Below are 19458 nucleotides of genomic sequence, written 5' to 3' on the forward strand. Positions count from 1 at the left end.
CTGTTAACCCTTTCACGGCGACAACACGACAGCCGGTTAACCCTTTCACTGCCACACGACAGAAGGTTAACCCTTTACTATCACACTACCTATAGTAAAGGGTTAATAACCTTCTGCCGTGTGGCAGTGAAAGGGTTAATGTTGAATCTGAATATAGAGTATAAGAGTCAAAGTAAACAGTATATGACACAAGGTGCAGTAAACACAAGGCGCCCCAACTCTGGCACGACATACTAAAGTAAATTAATCTGTTTTCCTACAGAACGGTAATAATAATCAATGGCCTTATAAATAAATAAATAAATAAATAAATAAATAAATAAATAAATAAATAAATAAATAAATAAATAAATAAATAAATAAATAAATAAATAAATAAATAAATAAATAAATAAATAAATAAATAAATAAATAAATAAATAAATAAATCGAGTAGGTCACGTCACGTGAAAAAAGCCAGAGCTCTCAGTCCCTGAGAAGTTTCGCAACACTGGAGATCATAAGTTTAAGATCATAAACAAAGCCACGTGTCGTGGGGGAGTTTACAGATAGGGGGCGGGGCCTGGTTGGAGGATATAAGAGCAGCTGTGGGATGAAGACAGTAGACAACAACAACACAAGTAACGCGTCAAAGAAGAAGAGACACTCAGAGACACAGGATCTCCTGCTGCTGGGGACACGTTTTTATACACACCCTTTCTTTTTTGATTCCTCGGATCATCGTCGTGATTATTTGGATGCCTTTCCTCGGTCAGGACTGGAGGTCTCCCGGGCAGAGCTGGGTCAAGACTCAGCAGGGATGGAAGAGGTCGTCAAGCGACGAGAAGAACAACAATGTCACCGGCGAGAGGTTTGTCTCACTGATCATGGTTTCTTCTGGGGGGGGGGGAGAGAGAGAGAGAGAGAGAGAGAGAGAGAGAGAGAGAGAGAGAGAGACTTTTTATCTGGTTGGATTCCAGACTTTATTTTGTTGTACTGTACTTGTGCTGTACATTTGAATCTAATCTAAAACATTGCATAAAGACACCGTTATGTGGCCATGAGTGAGAGAGGAAAAAAGTGAACGTTTTATCAGTTATCAAAACAATGTTCACCATCATCACAGTTATACTATCACGGTGATGGTCTCTATCGCTTTGTTTCCACCTCCCCCCTCTCTCTCTCTCTCTCTCTCTCTCTCTCTCTCTCTCTCTCTCTCTCTCTCTCTCTCTCTCTCTCTCTCTGTTTCCACCTCTCTCCCTCTCTCTCTCTCTCTCTCTCTCTCTCTCTGTTTCCACCTATCTCTCTCTCTCTCTCTCTCTCTCTCTCTCTCTCTCTCTCTCTCTCTCTCTCTCTCTCTCTCTCTCTCTCTCTCTCTCTCTCTCTCTCAGTAACTCTTTGTTATTGTCGCTGACATTCTGAGCCAGCGTCCTCCTCACGGCTCTCTATTTATAGCCACACAGTGACTGGATTAAGAGGCATGTGTTCAGCTTGTCTCGCTTCCATAATGATTACATGTATTTAGATTCAAATGTATTGTCATCATAACGGCACAAGTATACAGTAACAACACAAATAAGTTTGGCATCCAACCAGAGTGCAAATGTAACAGTAATATACAATGTACAGGTGATTAAACTGATTATACAATGTATAGTCTACTCAAATGAAGGTTGAAGTTTACTTGAATGTGATGCGTGATGTTGAATATGACTTTGGGTGACTGGTTTTCTCAGACATACAGAACACATCCGTGTTGGAGTCAAGGCAACACTGCAAGACTTCAGATTCAGATTCCTTTAATAAGCCATAATTGTACTATTAACCACATTGGTTATTGTCTCAGCGTTACATAGTATGCATTTTTCCATACATTTTCTTTTCACATAACAACAGCAACAACAGACGCAGGACAAAGACAGTGCAGTGAAGGATTAATCATTTGAATAAATATATATACCAAAGTGTAAAGTAAAGTGCAGAGTTCCTGAGGCATTGATCAGCCTATAGCGGCTGAGGGGAAGAATGTCAGTTTCTGACGAGCTTTCACAGCCTTTGGGATCCTCAGCCTTCTCCCAGAGGGGAGCAGGGTGAAGAGGCTGTGACCGGGGTGGGTGGGATGGGTCGGCCATGATCTTCCTCGCCCTCTTCAGCGCCCTGGAGTCATGCAGGGACCTGAGGGAGGGCAGGGGACAGCCGATCACCCTCTCCGCGGAGCGAATCACCCGCTGCAGCTTGGTGAGATCTTTTGCCGCGGCTGCAGCGGGGAACCAGGAGACTTAAACAGTTCCACCTGTTATTGAATATTTGGTGATATTATTGAATACCGAAATACAGATCCTCTGCCTGTGTGTCTCGTTTGTGTCCAGATTCTGCAAAGACGAGGAGGAGGAGGATCACAACAAGGAGAACCTGCTGATCTCCCTGACCTACGACCTGACCTGCGACCTGAAGAAGAGGAAGAAGGACCAGATGAACAGCAACGCCAAGGTCCCCTGTGAGTCACAGACACACAGACACCCTCACACACATCCTCACAGACGCTGTCACAGAAACCACAGACCCAGCTACAGACCCAGCCACAGACACACAGACACCCTCACAGACACCATCACAGACCCAGCTACAGACCCAGCCACAGACACACAGACACCCTCACAGACACCATCACAGACCCAGCTACAGACCCAGCCACAGACACACAGACACCCTCACAGACACCATCACAGACCCAGCTACAGACCCAGCCACAGACACCCTGACAGCCCCACAGACACCATCACAGACCCAGCTACAGACCCAGCCACAGACACCCTGACAGCCCCACAGACACCATCACAGACCCAGCTACAGACCCAGCCACAGACACCCTGACAGCCCCACAGACACCATCACAGACCCAGCTACAGACCCAGCCACAGACACCCTCACAGACACTGTCACAGAGACCACAGACCCAGCCACAGACACCCTGACAGCCCCACAGACACCATCACAGACCCAGCCACAAACACCATCCCAGCCACACGCTAGTCACACGTAAGGTCACTTTACAGAAGGAAAGGTCACTTTAAGAGTAGTATAGTAGAGCTTAAGATTGTATAATATAGCATTGTATAGCAGTGTACATAAAGACCCAGTGCCTCATCCCCCGTAGCTAACAGTGTACTGCACTATCGTAGGACCTTAGCATGTCCTACCATGCTCTGTAAATAACTCATGTCCAGATACCGATATGCCCTACTTTGTTTACTTGTTTATTGCACAATGTTGTTCTATTGGTTGGATTCTTATTATATATTACTATTGTATTATGCACATCGTTGTGGGCGGGACCCCCCGCATTTCACTGTATACCTGTATGCCGTGACAAATAAAACTCTTGTATCTTGACACCATCACAGCCACAAACACCATCACAGCCACAAACACCATCACAGCCACAGACACCATCACAGACCCAGCCACAGACACCATCACAGCCACAAACACCATCACAGCCACAAACACCATCCCAGACCCAGCCACAAACACCATCACAGCCACAAACACCATCACAGACCCAGCCACAAACACCATCACAGCCACAAACACCATCACAGCCACAAACACCATCACAGCCACAAACACCATCACAGCCACAAACACCATCACAGACCCAGCCACAAACACCATCACAGCCACAAACACCATCACAGCCACAAACACCATCACAGCCACAAACACCATCACAGACCCAGCCACAAACACCATCACAGCCACAAACACCATCACAGCCACAAACACCATCACAGCCACAAACACCATCACAGACCCAGCCACAAACACCATCACAGCCACAAACACCATCACAGCCACAAACACCATCACAGCCACAAACACCATCACAGACCCAGCCACAAACACCATCACAGCCACAAACACCATCCCAGCCACAGACACCATCACAGACCCAGCCACAAACACCATCACAGCCACAAACACCATCCCAGCCACAGACACCATCACAGACCCAGCCACAGACACCATCACAGCCACAAACACCATCACAGCCACAGACACCATCACAGACCCAGCCACAGACACCATCACAGACCCAGCCACAAACACCATCCCAGCCACAAACACCATCCCAGCCACAGACACCATCACAGACCCAGCCACAGACACCATCACAGACCCAGCCACAAACACCATCCCAGCCACAGACACCATCACAGACCCAGCCACAGACACCATCACAGACCCAGCCACAGACACCATCACAGACCCAGCCACAAACACCATCCCAGCCACAGACACCATCACAGACCCAGCCACAAACACCATCCCAGCCACAGACATCATCACAGACCCAGCGGTTGTTGTTATTATTAGATTAGATTAAAATGTATTGTCATCATGCAGCACAAGTACTGTACAATGAAAAGAAGTCCGGCATCCAACCAGAGTGCAAATGTAACAGTAAACAGTAATATACAATGTACAGGTGATTGAACTGGGTATAAAATATATAAATTAGTACTAGTGAGTAATACAGTGTTTATCAGATGCATTAACAGAGTTGTAGTATTAAATCAATGATTGGTAAATCAAAGATTGTTTAATGATTGTGCATATTGTATTGTGTGTGATGACTGAATAGAACTACTACTACTAAAAACTACTACTAGTATTAATATGTACAGTGATACATGTACAGACACTATGGTAGTAAATCATACTGGCCAGCAGTGTAACTAGTAAGAGTAGGCAAGGGATATGTACAGATATATACTGTATAATAGTATCTACAGGTATTTAAAAAGGATTATATGCAGGCATATTATTATTATTATTATAGAACAGATGAAGGCCAATGGTTTGTCAGATTATGTGTCTGCATTCATGAAATATGAAATGTTAAACTTGAGTTGGGAGAACAGCTGTTACACTGAGGGGGTACAATAATACTGTTCCATAATGCATGAAGGATCACGTTTCATTACATTATGTTCCCCGTTTTATGAAATGTTATCATAAATTGGGAGTAGGGAGGCAGGCAGGAATGTACTGTAAAGAAGAGAGACTGTGTATGGAATAGTATATTATATAACACAATAATATTGCTTTGTTATGGTTGAATTATTATTCACAATAGCCCACTGAGATATCACATTCAGGATGGATCGTAGGTACAGTTTAATAATATAAAAGTATATTGTGTTTTTTATATTATGAAATTGTAGCCAGTGTATATATTAATTATACACATGGAAAAAGTCAGGTAACACATGCTGCTTAATGAATGCAGCAGACTCTGATCTTCTCCTCTTTCTCTCACAGACTTCCACACAGAGAAATGGATTTATGTTCACAAAGGAAGCACCAAAGAGGTAACAATCTACCGACTCACCTTTAGCTTAAAGGAATAAATTAAATACCTTAATGTTTTGAACATTTTTAACTCAAGTGACCTACTTACTCATTATTGGGAAAGAGTGTTTTTCCTCATTAGCTGCCCCGAAAGGCTCGTGAGCGTTGTTGGTATTTCTATCTGAAACCAATGGGTTCCGCTAGCCTCAAGCTAATAAGCTAGCCTCAAGCTAATAAGCTAGCCTCAAGCTAATAAGATAGCTTACAGATAGTTGATTCCCATTGATCTGAATGAGGAATGCTAACAATTATAAACAATTTAATTGAAGTGGCAACCCCAGCAAACCGTTCAAAATATCATGGAGTCCCTTTTTAAATATCAATTTTTTATGTCAACACCAGTGGGTACATGCAAGGAAAACACTACAGGATATCTGATACTGTAATAATCTCCCCCCCCCCCCCCAGCGCCATGGGTATTGTACTCTTGGAGAGGCCTTCAACCGCCTGGACTTCTGCAGCGCCATCAAGGACACTAGGAGATTTAACTACGTTGTCAGAGTGAGTTCTCTACTTTTGTCTTTCTCCTCTCCTCTCCTCTCCTCTCCTCTCCTCTCCTCTCCTCTCCTCTCCTCTCCTCTCCTCTCCTCTCCTCTCCTCTCCTCTCCTATCTTCTCTTCTCTTCTCCTCTCTTCTCCTCCCCTCTCCTCTCCTGTCCTCTCTTCTCCTCTCCAATCCTCTCTTCTCTTATCTTCTCCTGTCCTCTCCTCTCTTATCATCTGCTTTCCTGTCCTCTCCTCTTCTCCTCTCCTCTCCTGTCCTCTCTTCTTCTCTTCTCCTCTCTTCTCCTCTGCTCTGTCCTCTTTTCTCATCACCTCCTCTTCTCTTCTCCTCTCCTCTCCTGTCCTCTCTTCTCCTCTCCTCTCTTCTCCTCTCCAATCCCCTCTTCTCTTATCTTCTCCTGTCCTCTCTTCTCCTCATCTCATCTCATCTCCTCTCCTCTCTTTCTCTATGAGTGTCAGATGGTTGTCATGGAACAGAAGGCTGGTGGTGAAGGGGTTACAGTACAGTGGGTGTAGGCCTCTGCGTGGCTCTTATCGGTGCTCTCCAGATGGGGAGGGGGGTGACAGAGTGTGAGTGGAGGAGAGGAGTAAGTGTTTTTGTTATGTTGTTGATGTTGGGTGGTCTTGGATCTCATACTGTGCCTGTGTTGATATACAGCAGTTATTAGGAGACACAGTTATTAGGAGACACAGTTATTAGGAGACACAGTTATTAGGAGACACAGTTATTAGGAGACACAGTTATTAAGAGACACAGTTATTAGGAGACAGTTATTAAGAGACAGTTATTAGGAGACACAGTTATTAGGAGACAGTTATTAAGAGACACAGTTAGCAGCAACAGTCCTTCAGGTTGGACCAGTGCCTTGCATTATAACAGCCATACAGAACAGTAATCTTTTAATCAAGCAAATTAATAGATTTAGTATATTGTGGGATGATTTTCCTGTCGGCCCCCATGTTATATATATATATATCATTTGATTTGATTTGATATTTATTTATCTCAAACACAACAAACATACAAATCGCAGTAAAGACCAAATGTAAACAAATGAGTCTGTCTTCATCCACAGAAAAAACAACAAGGATGAGTTGGAGAAGAGGCAGACGGAAGCTTCTCTAGTCCTGCCCCTTTCTTACAATATCCCCAAAAAAAAAAAAGTTTTCAAACAAGACAACAATTCGTATTTGTTTTGAAGAAATCAAAACGTTCCCTGCGAGCAACTATCTATAGTTCCTCAGTTCTGTATTTGTCGTTCAGTGCTCCTCAGTATCTATTTCTGAACTGTGCTATTGTTGCTCTGTTTAGTGTTTCCACTTGTAGTCCGTTCCATTCAGCGACCTCACAACAAACTGAAATGCACATGCTTCAAAGAGCGGCGCGGGGCAGTAGGGTATTTTAAGTAAAGTTTCCAACGCCCTGTCAATGACCTGTGCTCTGGAGTTGCCGATAGGAGAGAACGGTGACATTATACAACACAAGTTCGTATTGGAATTTCATTTCATTTCATTTTTATTTATTCGTACATGGAATTATTACAGTCCAACAGTACATATTAATATGCTCCACTGAATTCCATGGTCGAAAGGAACAGGAATAAGAACATTCTTATTTGTCCCTGCCCCTACACACATACAGTACACTGATAGACTTAAGTGCAATGTTTACCAAACCAAACAAAATGTGCATACTTATTTTGCAGAAATAAAAACACAATCAACACAATTAAATTAACATACATAAATAAATTGTGTATCTATCAGTTAAATTGCATATTTAGGTTAATTCATTTATATACACACACACACACACACACACACACACACACACACACACACACACATACACACATTTATCTATATATTTATATAATGTATTATTCTATATTATACTTCTATATACTATATAATTGTATTATTATTTTATTATAATCATTCAGGACCTACAGGACCCATTCAGGAATTCAACCCACTAACCTAGCAGCGCCACATGTGATCGGGGGGGTGGGGTGGGGGTGGGGATAATCGTAGGACAAGGGAACCATGTGGTCCTGGCATGGAAAGAGTCAGTGTGAAGGACAGTAGTGATGAGAGGGAGGGAGGGAGGGAGGGAGGGAGGTGGCGACGAGGCAGCCACTAGCCAGCTTGGGGGGGGGGGGGGCAGCTGTGCTGTGAGGTGTGCCCCTCAGACAGGACTTTATGAAATCAGACCTGGGAGTCAGATTACTGTTGTCCCCCCATGGGCCTCATTCACCTCAGTACTCTCCTCTCCTCTCCTCTCCTCTCCTCTCCTCTCCTCTCCTCTCCTCTCCTCTCCCTCTCCTCTCCTCTCCTCTCCTCTCCTCTTCTCTTCTCTTCTCTTCTCTTCTCTTCTCTTCTCTTCTCTTCTCTTCTCTTTGCTTCTCTTCTCTCCTCTTCTCTCTTCTCCTCCTCTTCTCTTCTCTTCTCTTCTCTCTCTTCAGTCTCCTTCTCTACTGTATTCTGCTCTACTCTACTCTACTCTCATTCTGTGTACTCCAGACTATGTAACCACTGTCCTCCTCGTTGGAGAGATGGCCAGCACGTTGCCCGGCCCGTCTGCATTGTATCGTCCGCTCTCTTGATACATGCCGTTGCACAATCTCTCAGTTGACCCTTGACCCTTACATCAGACGGTGTGTCACTGAAACCCACTCCCCCGTTCTTCAAGCCTGTCACATCATTTTACATAAATTACTTAACTTTTCTACTGTCTGCTTTAAGGAACACATAAATAAAACATCCTCATACGTAAATGTCCCTCTTTGGACTGACCTTTCAGCGCAGGCTGCAGGTAGTGAGTGTAGTATCATGAGCCTGGGCGGACAATAGGACTGTAACCCTAGTCCCTGGTCACCAGTCTAACCTCGTCTGGTGCCGTTGGAATAGAATAGAATAGAATAGAATAGAAATCCTTTAATAATCCAGAGGGGAAATTCGGCACTACAGATCGTTCACATTGAACAACAATAAACATCTAGGTAGTCAATAGGACTAAAATAAGAATACGAATAATATAAAAAAATAAGAATAAAATAGAATAAAGAATAAAATACGGTCCCGGGTTATACATTCTAAAATCTTAAATATACAACTATCCAGCCAAAAAATATACAGAAATAAGTACATTAATAAGTGTAAAGTGTCCAGGAAGATTGTGCCAGGCTGTGCCGTCACCCTGTGCGCAGTGATGCAGTGAGGCACAGTGATGCTGGGTATGTTTAGCTTGGTCTCAGTTACACAGATGGGGTTCTCTCTGGGTTAGAGAAGAGAGAGGCACACGCCTCTCTCCAGAACCAGAACCAGGGGAAGAGGTTTCATCTGCGAGGAAGGGACCATCGGATTAGCCGTCCGCTCTTGGCGTCGGGGACGATCGTCTTGTGTCTATGCGATAGTCGACGTTTTTTGGTTTTCGACGACGTGTTTCTTTTGGGCTTTGGAGCTTCAGTAGTAATTTGTCGGCAAATAATCAAAGCTTTAACCCTTTCGGTACCCATCCCCAGTTATATTGCCCCATTGTGTTCGTGGAAAACGTGTCTCCGTGAGCCGAGTTCAGTCGGTCACGGTGGCTAAATGTAGACACTGAGACGAGCACTGTCCTCCGTCAGAGAGCAGAGAGAGACGCTGTTGACGGGGCCGTTAAACGTGGTGTTCGAGTTCAGGGGGGGGGGGGGGGGGGGTAGAGGGAGGAGGAGAGGAGGTGTCGGGGAAGGAGAGGAAGGAAGGGGAGTGTTGAAGCGTTGTTGGTTTTACTGACAAAATATATGAGCGCGTTCGACAATGGTGATAAAATACAAGAGAGAAGACAGAGAGAAGAGAGGAGAGGAGAAGGAATCCAGCAGAGAGGAGAGGAGAGAGGAAGGAATCCAGCAGAGAGGAGAGAGGAAGAAATCCAGAAGAGAGGAGAGGTAAAGAGGAAGGAATCCAGGAGAGAGGAGAGGAGAGAGAGAAAGGAATCCAGAAGAGAGGAGAGGAGAGAGGAAGGAATCCAGAAGAGAGGAGAGGAGAGAGGAAGGAATCCAGAAGAGAGGAGAGGAGAGAGGAAGGAATCCAGAAGATAGGAGGTGAAGTGTCGTTGGTTTACTGACAAAGGAAAGGTGACCTTATTCAGGTCACAAGCGCCGTAAATTCAAGTGGGTTGTCATCGAACTTCCTTGAGCTAAACCGATCTGCACACAGGAAACGAGGCCTTGGAACCGACCCGTGTATCATTTATTTACGAGGTTTGAGCGTCTGCGTGCGCTGCCAACGCTCGGATTCATTCTCCCAGTAGTGAATCGAGACCAGGGGGCTCTCCCTAAGCGCATGTACAGACGTGCGCACACACACACACAATAACAGATGCATGTACAGACGTGCACACACACACACACACCACACACACACACACACACACACATGCATGCACACAGACCACCCACATTTCATTGTATACTTGTATGCCGTGACAAATAAAACTCTTGACTTGACTTGACTTGACTTGACTTGACTTGACTTGACTTGACAGGTCAAATGCTTCAAACGCCAAAGGGATCCAGTGACCAAAGGGAGTCGGTCTGTTGTTGTTATTGAAGAACCTGTTGTTACTTCTGTCAAACACACGTCCTCTGGAGTTCCACAAATCATGTTCAACCCAGATTCGGCTCAAACAAGGGACTAAACACGTTTCGCAATTATGCCACAATAATGTGGAACGCCCTACCCACAGCTGTAAAGGAATGTGAATCACTACCCACCTTCAAAACCGCTCTCAAAGACTAACTACGGGAAACTGGCCCCTGTAAATATCCACCCTCCCCCCTCCAATGTACAGTTTCTTCCCCCGCAAATGTATATTCTCTTTTAGAAACTCTGTCTATTAAACAGTACTGTATTTGTATATCTTGTATGTCATAAATGTCTGGATGTAACAGTACTGTTTATCTGCATGTTGTGTATGTCATAAATGTCATGATGAATTGAAACTGGGGGACCCTGATGTAAACAAGATCAATCAATCAATCAATCTAAGACACATGTCTCAGTAGCTGCTCCTCTGAGGATGAGACACACCTCCCCCTGCCCCTCGCCCCCCCCCTGCCCTCACCCCCCCCCCCTAGTGTTATCATTAGAGTATTTTTCATCAGAAGTGTGAGCGTTCTGTTAAGAATGCAGAATAACAAGTTGTCAGTAATGAAGAGACCAGACAAACTGAAACTGAAAAATGTATGTTGTTTCTCTCTCCTTTCTCTGCTTTTACGCTCTCTCTCTCTCTCTCTCTCTCTCTCTCTCTCTCTCGCTCTCTCTCTCTCTCTCTCTCTCTCTCTCTCTAGCTACTGGAGCTGATAGCTAAGTCCCAGCTCCCCTCCCTCAGTGGAGTGGCTCAGAAGAATTACATGAATATCCTGGAGAGAGTGGTACAGAAAGGTGAGGGTCTCTCTCGCTCTCCCTGTCTGTCTCTCTGTCTCTCTCTGTCTGTCTGTCTGTCTCTCTGTCTCTCTCTGTCTGTCTCTCTCTGTCTGTCTGTCTGTGTCTCTGTCTGTCTCGCTCTCCGTGTCTGTCTCTCTGTCTCTCTCTGTCTGTCTGTGTCTCTGTCTGTCTGACTGTATGTCTGTCTCTCTCTCTCGCTCTCCCTGTCTGTCTCTCTGTCTGTCTTTCTCTCTCTGTCTGTCTGTCTCTCTCTCTCTCTCTCTCTAGCGGTGCACTGGACAGGCGGTAAACAAAGCTCTCTGCCAGCGATAACATAAACCAAATGTCCTCTCACAGGTTCAGCTTGTTTTTAGGTTGGATTAGGAGTCGCAGACGAGCAACCCTGAACACATTTAGTTTAATAACACGCTTTTCAACGACGGATAATAAATATTTCGCTGTTTTGGCCACTTAGTAACCAGGCACACTTTTTCATTTATTTTACTGGAAGGTTGATTCAAGACCGATAATAACATGTAGACCTGATATTTAAAGAGAAGAAACCAAACTCTAGACCGATAATAACATGTAGACCTGATATTTAAAGAGAAGAAACCAAACTCTAGACCGATAATAACATGTAGACCTGATATTTAAAGAGAAGAAACCAAACCCTAGACCGATAATAACATGTAGACCTGATATTTAAAGAGAAGAAACCAAACTCTAGACCGATAATCACATGTAGACCTGATATTTAAAGAGAAGAAACCAAACTCTAGACCGATAATAACATGTAGACCTGATATTTAAAGAGAAGAAACCAAACTCTAGACCGATAATAACATGTAGACCTGATATTTAAAGAGAAGAAACCAAAGGTTTGGTGGAATGAACTGCCGCCATGATCTTTCGCCGTCGACTAAAGACGCACTTCTTCAACCATTACCTGAAATAATAATAATAATAATAATAAAAAAAAATCTAACCCTAACTAACCTTACTGTCATGCACTTGTCCTAATATACTAACCTACACTGTAGCACTCAACACTTTGATGAACATTGTTACTCAGCTGATAGAGTTGTGCCCTTCCTTCCTGATGGCTTGTCGTACAGAACTTGTAAGTCGCTTTGGATAAAAGCGTTCAGCTAAATGACTAAATGTAAATGTAAACTCTAGACCGATGATAACATGTAGACGTGATATTTAAAGAGAAGGAAACCAAACGCTAAACGCTCAGCGGAGCTGCAGTTGACCTACTTTATTCGTTCTACTTTTGAGCTCTGAGTCACTCACTCGGTCCTGTTCTGTCTCTCTGTCTGTTTGGCCTCTCAGTCCTGGACGACCAGCAGAACGTGCGTCCCATCAAGGAGCTGCTGCAGACGCTCTACGTGTCGCTCTGCTCGCTGGTGCAGGACATGGGCAAGTCCGTCCTGGTGGGGAACATCAACGTGTGGTCCCAGCGCATGGAGAACATACTGCAGTGGCAACAACAGCTGGACCACATCCACATCTCCGGGGTACGTCTGTCTGTCTGTCTGTCTGTCCGTCTGTCTGTCTGTCTGTCTGTCTGTCTGTCTGTCTGTCTGTCTGTCTGTCTGTCCGTCCGTCTGTCTGTCTGTCTGTCCGTCCGTCTGTTGCCTTTTGCCAGTTTAAATAAAGGTTTGAAATGAGAAAATACTATATTGTTCTGCACTACACGCCACACACGGTACCTTACGACGTCTCTTCTCATCAGATCATATATTTAGCATTTAGCATTTTTAGATTATGTATTAGATTTATATTATTGGATTATTAGCCGCGACCCCAATTTTGGGTCGTGACCCGTAGTTTGAGAACCACTGTACAGTCTGATGGTCTCGTCTCCTGCAGCCGCCCTCTGAAGGCCTGACCCTGCTGGACCTGCCCGCCAGCCTGCAGGTCAACATCATGGAGCGGCTGACCGACGGCCGGGACCTGGTGTGTCTGGGTCAGGTGACCCCCGACCTCGGGGCGCTGGCGGAGGACCGGCTGATCTGGAAGAGGCTCTGCCAGTACCACTTCACAGACAGACAGGTAGGAGGCAGACAGACAGGTGGGATAAGATAAGATAATCCTTTATTGATCCCCTTGGGGAAATTCGGGTGTCAAAGCAGCAGGGGGGGGGGGGGGGGGGTACAACGTGGTGGGGGATGCATAGCTTCACAGTACAAATACAATATAGTAATATAAAATATAATAATAAAGTAATATAAATAAAGTAATATAAAATTGTAATATAAAAGTAAACACAAAATAGTCCAGTGGTGAGAGTCCATTCTGGTATGAGTCTCTAGTACAGGGGTAGGCAACCCTAGGCACGCGTGCCTGCATAGGCACGCGGGGGCATTTTCATAGGCACAGGGGGCAGCATTAAAAAAAAGAAAAAAAAATATTATTATAATTTATTTTTTAATATTATAGTGAAATATTTTGCACTGTTGTCGCATTTATCTTGTTGAAATCCTCCCACAGGTTCTTTTTACTACCACATATTTAATTGAGACCCCTTATTTGTTTATTATTTCAATTTAGCTGGAAATACATTGCTACATCATTCAGTAACATTTGCAGAGCCTTATAACAAAAACATTATTACGGCCACCATTGTGACCAGTGGGATTAATCAACAAATTGTATTATTTATTTCATTGAACATTGCACATATTAAATTAACACTTTAACTGCCGGAAGACGCTTTTAGGCGTCCTTCCCCGCCATGCTCAAGTTGCCGAAGACGCCGTAACTCGTCTTTGATATCAATATTTCAAAAATCTGTGATCGGAATCATATTTCCTTTCCGGGGCCCTGAGACACAAGTGTGATCTCCTCTCAATCCTCTAGCGGTTCAAGACCGCCATCTGGTGGCCGATCGGCAGATCGAAAAAACGGATGTTACCTTTAACCCGGTAGGACTCACTCCATATGTGGTCCGGGCACTCGCTAGTGTTAGAGAGACTCAGTCTTCACACAGTGAACATCGATCGCTGCAAATAACTCGAAAAAACAACATGATTTGGACGTATATATTATTATACAACCTGGAAATGGACCGGATATTTCTATATCCCATAATAGGAAAATGTCTGTTCCACGCTCATCGCCCAACGGCGCGAGGAAGATACGTTAAGATTCAGCGTTATTTTTCAATGTGTACGATACTAACTGCTATGATGAACATTTGACCCACATTAGATGAATGGTATAACGCTGCCCACGGAATTATAAACGCCCCCTCGGCCATCCGGTCAACATCAGATTACGTGTAGTAACTTCCAGAAGTCCGTCCAGTTGGATTTTTTTATATCGTGCCGATTGCTATCAAACTGTATTTGATCATCAATATAATGCATTTGGGGCTATAAATCACGTTCTGGAGAAAGCTGCAGAAAGAGATGAAAACATACTTATACTTTAGATCATATTTTAGTATGAATATGTGAATGAAAAAGTTTAACGTTCATACACCCTGAACAATACATATAGGACATTGAATGGGCCCTAATAATGGCAATTTAGCAATAGAATTTAAAAATGTATAGCCCTGCAAAGAAGGGGAACTTCTACATAGACAAATAGAGCTGGCAACCTATGGTATATCATGAATTTAGCCTTAGGCAATCAAAGTGTTAAAAGCCTTTTTTTTTTTACTCAAAATGTGAGTATTACCAAGTCAACTTGTGTTCTTAAAACAATGACAATAAACATAGTTTTATTAGGTTGAAATAATGTGGTTGTGTACTTATTTTTCTGTTAACTTATTATGGATTGAAAACTGAAAACCTTAATGCACAGTAACTGAACTCAATATTTGTAAGTTCTGGTAACTTATTATTATAAATTTTTTTACAGTGTAGTCTTGCGATCAATCAAAACTTATTTACACGATATACCTCACATTCACCCTCCATTCACATCCTGGCGTTCTCCTGGTGTTCTCCATTAGGCCTGTAGGTGGAGCTATGACAGCACATGTACAGTACACATACCGATGGTGTGTGATGTGTCCAAAAATGTATGCAGCTGTTTGTCTGCATTCCCCCCCCCCCCCCCCCCAACTCAGATTTAGGGTTGATACAATCATCATAATAATATTGTTAATAATAACAATAACAATAATGATGTAATAATGTAAAAATTATCATTAAAAAGACGTGATTATGAGAAGAAATTTTTTTACGATGCATGGAATATTGTTGAGGCACACTAGTTACAACTATATTTCAAACAGGCACTCCATGTCAAAAAGGTTGCTGACCCCTGCTCTAGTAGGACTGAAGCTCCACTGATCTCAGATGAGCTAGGCGCCTCACGCACGCCTCACAGGCAGTCCAGACAGAGCTGAGAGAGCAGACCCCGGGTCAGCGCGTCCCCAGAGCACCGCCTCACAGGCAGTCCAGACAGAGCTGAGAGAGCAGACCCCGGGTCAGCGAGACAATGTGTCGGAAAACACCAGTCACAAGTATTCTGCATCGCAGAGCCAATCAGCACGTGGCACGGATAAATAAACAAAAACATTTCCCCTCTCGTCACGAGATCAAGGCTTAACCCTTTCACTACTACACTACAGACGGTTAACCCTTTCACTACCACACTACAGAAGCTTAACCCTTTCACTACCACACTACAGAAGGTTAACCCTTTCACTACTACACTACAGACGGTTAACCCTTTCACTACCACACTACAGAAGCTTAACCCTTTCACTACCACACTACAGAAGGTTAACCCTTTCACTACTACACTACATACGGTTAACCCTTTCACTACCACACTACAGAAGCTTAACCCTTTCACTACCACACTACAGAAGGTTACCCTCAGTAGAGAGCCCTGACAGTGGTCTGGTTTCCCCCACAGATCCGGAAGCGTCTCATGGTGTCAGCAGGGCTGCTGGAGTGGAAGAGGATGTACTTCAAGCTGAGTCGCTGCTACGCTCACAGAGAGCAGTACAGTGACACCCTGCACTTCTGCACACACTGCCACATCCTGTTCTGGAAGGTACACACACACACACACACACACACACACACACACACACTGCCACATCCTGTTCTGGAAGGTACACACACACACACACACACACACACACACACACACACACACACACACACACACACACACACACACACTGCCACATCCTGTTCTGGAAGGTACACACACACACACTGCCATATCCTGTTCTGGAAGGTACACACACACACACACACACACTGCCACATCCTGTTCTGGAAGGTACACACACACTGCCACATCCTGTTCTGGAAGGTACACACACACACACACACACACACACACACACTGCCACATCCTGTTCTGGAAGGTACACACACACACACACACTGCCACATCCTGTTCTGGAAGGTACACACACACACACACACTGCCACATCCTGTTCTGGAAGGTACACACACACACACACACACTGCCACATCCTGTCTGGAAGGTACACACACACACACACACACTGCCACATCCTGTCTGGAAGGTACACACACACACACACACACTGCCACATCCTGTTCTGGAAGGTACACACACACACACACACTGCCACATCCTGTTCTGGAAGGTACACACACACACACACTGCCACATCCTGTTCTGGAAGGTACACACACACTGCCACATCCTGTTCTGGAAGGTACACACACACACACTGCCACATCCTGTTCTGGAAGGTACACACACACACACACACTGCCACATCCTGTCTGGAAGGTACACACACACACACACACACTGCCACATCCTGTCTGGAAGGTACACACACACACACACACACTGCCACATCCTGTCTGGAAGGTACACACACACACACACTTTGGAATTCGAAGCTTCGGGGCCGAGATTCGATTTTAATTCGAAGCTTTGAAATTATAAATTTTTTAATGTTGTGGGACTTGTACAGCACTTTGTTCAACTTTGTCAGTGCTGTAAAGTTTAAACCTTTTAAGCCGTCATTTGAGGCTTTATAAAAGCAGCACAATGAACACAAATCTGTCAGTGCGACCTCATCTTAAATAACAAACAGCATTGCTTGTTGTAATTAACAAAGAGAGGCAGAGTTGATTTTGCACAAAAAAAATTATAATAATAATATTCATATATTTATTTAAACATTTTTTATAATCGAATTTTATTTTCATATTCGAATCCCATGCCCATCGAACGAAGCTTCGAAGTATTTAAGACAGCCCTAACACACACACACACACACACACACACACACACACACACACACACACATGGATAATAGGATTAGATTAGATTCAAATGCATTGTCATCATACAGCACAAGTACAGTACAATGAAAATAAAATTAATTGCAAAGATATTATATGTATTCAAGCAATTATTTAGAATAGATAGATCAAGAATCTTATGACAAACCTTTAACCCTGATCTCTCTCCCTCTCTCTGTCTCCGTATTCCTCTCTCTCTCTGTCTCTCTCTCTCTATGTCTCTCTCTCTGTATTTCTCTGTCTCTCTCTCTGTCTCTCTATCTGTCTCTCTCTCTCGCTGTGTCTCTCTATCTGTCTCTCTCTCTTTCTCTCTCTCTCTCTCTCTCTCTCTAGGACACAAACCACCCCTGCACAGCCAACAACCCAGAGAGCTGCACCATATCAGTTTCTCCTCAAGGCTTCATTAACCTGTTCCACTTCTGAGACCTGCTGCTCTCTGCTGCCCCCTGCTGCTCCCTGTACATACTGCACATAGAGAGATGTACATACTGTAGAGAGATATGTACATAGAGACGTACACAGAGATGTACATAGAGACGTACACAGAGATGTACATAGCTGTTATTGTGAATAGTAGTGCAATGGATTCCTGAATGTATACTTAGACAAGGAGGGGGTCGAACTTGACGGTACGCCACTGGGAACGGAACATTCTGTTGTCTGAGGGAACGCTGGTCCTGGTTTGGAGGGAACTCGGCGGTACGTTGATCCTGGTTTGGAGGGAACTCGGCGGTACGTTGGTCCTGGTTTGGAGGGAACTCGGCGGTATGTTGGTCCTGGTTTGGAGGGAACTCGGTGGTACGTTGGTCCTGGTTTGGAGGGAACTCGACGGAATGCCACGGGAGTAAACAAGCCTCTTCTCTGAGCCGGATGTAATCGTACCAGGGATACAATGGTCGTCTTTTCTTTTGGAAAGTTTCGGATTTTGATTTGAAGTTTATTTTTTTATTATTATGATTCTTTTTAGATGTTTTCTTTTCCACACCAGGGATGTAGGAGGCCAACAGTTCAGGCCTACTTTATTTGATGTGGTTGAAACCTGTGATGTACTTGAAATAGAGCCGGTAGGCTGTTTTTGTTGGATTTTCTGTGAAGGTGAGCAATAATGCTCTGTTGGTTTTGGCTGTTGGACGACAACCAGGAAGTAGGGGAAGAGTTTCTGTGAGACGGACGAAGGACAAATACCGGTAATGAGACAAAGGACAAATACCGGTAATGAGACAAAGGACAAATACCGGTAATGAGACAAAGGACAAATACCGGTAATGAGACAAAGGACAAATACCGGTAATGAGACAAAGGACAAATACCGAGACGGGTAGCGATGATAGAAGGAACATATAACTCATCACTTGGGTGGACGGCGTGATATTCTTAATATGTCCAATCTTTTCTATTTTATCCTTTTGTCCTTTTTCACTTTTATACGTTTGATATTTTCAAAGGATTTCTTGTTTTTATTTTGTATTGAATATGTGTGTTAAACTTCTGCCGGCGGCGACTAAAGCTAAAACGATAATATGCAGTTTTACCAAATATGGCCCCCGGCGGGAGGTGCGGGAACATAGCCACGGTAACCATGCAGTGCCTCATCGCAGGGACGTAACCACGGTAACCACGCGGTCTCTAGCGGTTCAACACTTTGTTTGGGATGTTTTTCAGAACCCTGATGGTTAGTTTTGTCACTAACGACGAGAGAGTAGTGGGATTATGTTAAAGAGTTGCAGCTTTGAAATACGACTCGACTGAAACCTTTTGATTTACTACGGCCACCTGCATGATGCTGGTTTGATACCAAAAAAGGGCTTTGTGTTTTTTTATTTTATTATTATTATTTATTGGTTTCTGGCGAGTGACGGCACTTTTGTATCCAGGAGACCTA

General features: G+C 44.1%; 1 protein-coding gene across 1 annotated transcript; it reads left to right on the plus strand.

Moving 5' to 3' along the window:
* The first annotated feature begins 623 nt into the window (after positions 1-623).
* Positions 624-19458, plus strand: fbxo32 (F-box protein 32). Its single transcript, XM_084308795.1, has 9 exons — positions 624-850; positions 2349-2476; positions 5305-5354; positions 5803-5895; positions 11231-11324; positions 12645-12829; positions 13185-13367; positions 16191-16331; positions 17910-19458. The coding sequence occupies exons 1-9, from the start codon at positions 738-740 to the stop codon at positions 17997-17999; spliced, it is 1077 nt and encodes a 358-aa protein (XP_084164921.1). The 5' UTR covers positions 624-737; the 3' UTR covers positions 18000-19458.

The sequence above is a fragment of the Notolepis coatsorum genome (genome assembly GCF_963971535.1).
Source record: "Notolepis coatsorum genome assembly, chromosome: 2".
Classification (NCBI taxonomy): Eukaryota; Metazoa; Chordata; class Actinopteri; order Aulopiformes; family Paralepididae; genus Notolepis; species Notolepis coatsorum.

Bases quoted from the DNA above. Each gene is read 5' to 3' on its own strand.
- fbxo32 (XM_084308795.1), top strand. From the start codon at position 738: ATGCCTTTCCTCGGTCAGGACTGGAGGTCTCCCGGGCAGAGCTGGGTC. The intron at 5,896-11,230 runs GTGAGTTCTCTA...CTCTCTCTCTAG, and splicing joins GATTTAACTACGTTGTCAGA to CTACTGGAGCTGATAGCTAA. The intron at 11,325-12,644 runs GTGAGGGTCTCT...TTGGCCTCTCAG, and splicing joins GGAGAGAGTGGTACAGAAAG to TCCTGGACGACCAGCAGAAC.